The sequence below is a fragment of the Heptranchias perlo genome, chromosome 19 (genome assembly GCF_035084215.1).
Source record: "Heptranchias perlo isolate sHepPer1 chromosome 19, sHepPer1.hap1, whole genome shotgun sequence".
NCBI classification, from domain to species: Eukaryota; Metazoa; Chordata; class Chondrichthyes; order Hexanchiformes; family Hexanchidae; genus Heptranchias; species Heptranchias perlo.
Window position 1 is genome coordinate 23,734,738 of NC_090343.1, and position 3,895 is coordinate 23,738,632.

General features: G+C 37.8%; 1 protein-coding gene across 1 annotated transcript; it reads left to right on the forward strand.

Moving 5' to 3' along the window:
• Positions 1 to 758: 758 nt before the first annotated feature.
• Positions 759 to 1,508, forward strand: bhlhe23 (basic helix-loop-helix family, member e23). The gene has a single exon (XM_068000799.1). It carries the CDS (start codon positions 759 to 761, stop codon positions 1,506 to 1,508), a length of 750 nt encoding a protein of 249 aa, XP_067856900.1.
• Positions 1,509 to 3,895: the final 2,387 nt, after the last annotated feature.

The window sequence follows — 3,895 nt, forward strand, 5'->3', positions numbered from 1 at the left end:
TACATTGTGTCTAATGCTGATATGGTACTTTGAGATTTTATCTGACCTACTTCTAAAAGCGGCAAACAGATTAATGTTACATCAGTCTGCTGTATTTTACTAATACATACGAAATTGTTCTGGGACTAATTATACGTTATAGGTAGGAAAATACAACTATAACAAGTTAACCCTGACATCACTGCAAGCAGTGAGGTAAATAGTTCATTGCTGTTGATGTTTGATCTTTTTATTCCAAATTATCGAAATTGTTTGATTCGTTTTATGCATACGTATGCAAATAACTCAACGAGTCATTTGACATTTTGTCTTTACCCCATAGCTGTTGGTGGAATTTGCTGCGTTATGTCATGTTGGTAGCGTGATGAAATTGTTTGTAAAATGTTAGGATTGCTAGAATCTGCATGCAACGCCTCAGAGCTTTTGTCGGACAGTAGTTTTTGTGTGTGTTTAGATTAAACCCAACTGACTGTATTGGCAGCTGCCTTCCTTTTCTTCAAAACGTTTTAATCCTATTAATTAAAGCGCCCTCCTGATTGGGTAGACGGCATGTCCCAACAGGCGAGTCTCTGTAATAACCTGAAAGTGGGATAGAAAGTGAGTCACACCCCTGCCAGTGCCAGGACACACACTGGAGAAGGAGTCGTGGAGCTATCACAGAGCATCTGTGGACTTTTTCTTTCAAAACGCCGCAGATTTTAAATTTAAGAAGGACGAAGAGGGGTAATCATTTTGATTAAAGTGACTGATTCTAAAAAATGAACGTTGCCGAAGGAGATCTATTTCACAATACTGCAAACATCTCTGTCAAAGGGAGGGATGAGTTAAATTCCATTGTCAATGACACATATATTGATCTGCCCCAGCGCTACGGCCAATCTACGTTTAGCTACAGTGGCACTAGCCGTGGTACTGAAAACCGGGAGAGCTGGTCTGGACAAAGCTGTATTCCCTACACCATCAGTCAGGATCCAAAAGCAACAGAAAGCAGCGAAGAGCAGACAGGAGACGAAGAAGACAGCGACGGTCGATCTGCCGGGAGCACAAGGAATCCAGGCAGTGACAACGAGGGCAAACTGAAAAGTTCAATTGGCAAGAAAGGCAAAGAACCGCGATCGCTGAGACTGAGTATTAACGCAAGGGAGAGGAGAAGGATGCACGATTTAAACGATGCACTGGATGGTCTTAGATCTGTGATTCCTTATGCTCATAGCCCATCGGTGAGAAAACTGTCCAAAATTGCCACTTTGCTTCTGGCGAAAAACTACATCTTGATGCAGGCTCAGGCTTTGGATGAAATGAGGCGGTTGGTAGCGTATTTGAACCAGGGCCAGGCACTGACAGGACCCATTCCATCTGCAGCTGCACTGACCAATACCCTGAGCTCCTTTGGACAGTCTGCTGTTTATCCATTCACAGGCACTTCCATTGCTTCTTGCCCGGACAAATGCGCGGTGTATACAGGAACACCTTCCAGTCTTTGTAAACATTGCAACGATAAGCCTTAATCAACGTTTCAATCCATTCATCCATCTGTCCATCCATTCGCACATCTATTGTATGTTTATATACCCTTTTTAGCTAATTTCTGTCTGTGTATCAAATCAACCCGTTTGTTGCCCATCTACCTTTATCTCCAGATAGTGTCCGCTTTCTCTCCACTTGTCAGTTTTAGCTAACCTACCTATTGTGATCCTTACCTGTTTGTAGAATGTGATCGATTGATATGAATAGATAGATGGATAAATGGCTCATAAAAGACTTGTGGTATGGAATCTTTCAAAATTACTTTTTGCTGTCTTACGTTTGACTGCACTCGTTTGGGGCGTTCAACAATTGCTAACTATGCAACATCTCTACACCAAGATCTGAAGATACAAGAGACCGATTTCCCATTAAATCTGGCAACACGTTATCACGAACAAGTCTATATGAGAAGACGAGGCATTTATATCCGTGTCCCAAGTAAATAGAGAAAGGTCTTATATTTTGTCAAATTAACTTTTTACGCGCATTTGATGTCGATGGAATTCATTCGCGATACCGCCAAGTGATGAATGTGCGAAATCCGCCTTTTAGGGAGAATGATTGTATATTAAATTTGATTAAATGTCACTAACCCATGCACTAAATAGGAGACGTTTAGGTGAAACAGTGTTTGCGCTGTTGTTCTTCACTAATTCATTGAAAAGTTTGTTCTAAGAAAAATATATTTCCAAAGTCACATAAACTTGTTCTGCTCAACTATCAATTGCTTATTTCATGTATATGTACTGAACTGAATAAAGTTAACTGCAGACACTGATGTTGTGGGTTATATTATTTTCTGGCCTGACCTGCTTAAAATGTGTTGTATTTTAGGCTGGGACCAGCCGCCGTAATAATTTTCGATCAATAATATTTAATTCTTGTTACTTATTCTAATAAAATGTCGACTTGCTGCACGCTGCTCTGTGTTATTGAGTAATGCTAATCCAATGGTTATCAAATGTGTTGCTGTGTAAAATACAAAGTGTATCACCTTAACTGCAAACATAGGTTTGTTCGAAAAGCGGACTGTGTAAATCAAAGTTTCAAGTGACGATTGACTCATCTTACCTGATATATAATTATATATTTTAATTCATTGAAAATTTTAAATGCACGATTTACAAGCTAAATGTGTTTAAATGGATGTCTTGACAATAAATCTTTTACGAAATAGTTGAGCATAATTGAGCAGAATACTTTGAGAATGTGACGCACAATTCACCATAATTGCTGATAACTTTTTGCATGAACTTCCATCCAAATTGCAAGCATTTCCCTGTACTCGTCTTTTGGAAGCATTCGCCTGTACTTCTGTATTAGGAGCCGTCTTTATCAGTGCGACTGAGAGTTCCGGCAACGCATGTGGATTTATAATTGGGAAGCATTAACGATGCTGACTTATTCAAAAAGGGAAAGCGTAATAAGGCAAAGGCAAGTCTATTTGAATAAGAACAGTATCTATACATTAAATATACCAGTGCTACTCTTGTATTACTTTTATTTAAATATTTACTACTCACTTATAAATTTAAATTGTATCTAAACTAAAAAGACAATTTGGTTAATGCTTCTGCTTTGACTCGTGTTCGTACCACATTAGACAATATTTGTTACGGATAAGAATTCAATATTTCATTGCATAAATTTCGAATTTAGTTTAAACTGAGACAGATTAAAACTAATACTAAACAGTCACTTTGATATGTGAAATGTAATGTGTGTGTGGTGGTTATAACAATAGAAACGTAAAATATGTATTATATGGTGAAAATCTTGACTTGTCAGAATTGAAGGCCTTCCTAAAGTACACTCAGACCATCCTTTAGAATGATTCACTGGAATGAAGGGCGCCTAGTGTTCCTCCATATTGGAGCGTGTGCTGATGTGTTGTTTACATTGCAGCCTATAGAGATTCAAATGGCAAGTTTAGAATTGTCAGTGTACTCTGTAAAACAACAATGACTTTTGTGCACCGAAAAACAGAGGCCACAGAGTGAAATCTACACCCAGATTTTTTTTTGCCAGGTTCTAAGATTCTAAAGTGTATTTTGCTATATGTTAGTTTCAAGAAGTAAGTTTTATAAGTTTAATACAAAAGCAAACAAAAATATTAAAGATTATCCCAAAACATTTTAGATATTTACTTCGCATGCTGGCCAGTGCAAAAGTATCCCACTGTTGTGTAGTTGTATCCCAGAACTCATATGTAGTGTTTCCTTTGTACACCTCTCTCATCAAGCTCCAGCTTTCAATCATTATGATGTTATTAATCATTGTAGTGAAAAAGTTATAATAACATTGCTGCAATATAGCAATTCAACTTCTTTCTATGACTGATTTATAAAATGTGTCTGATGTTTCATAC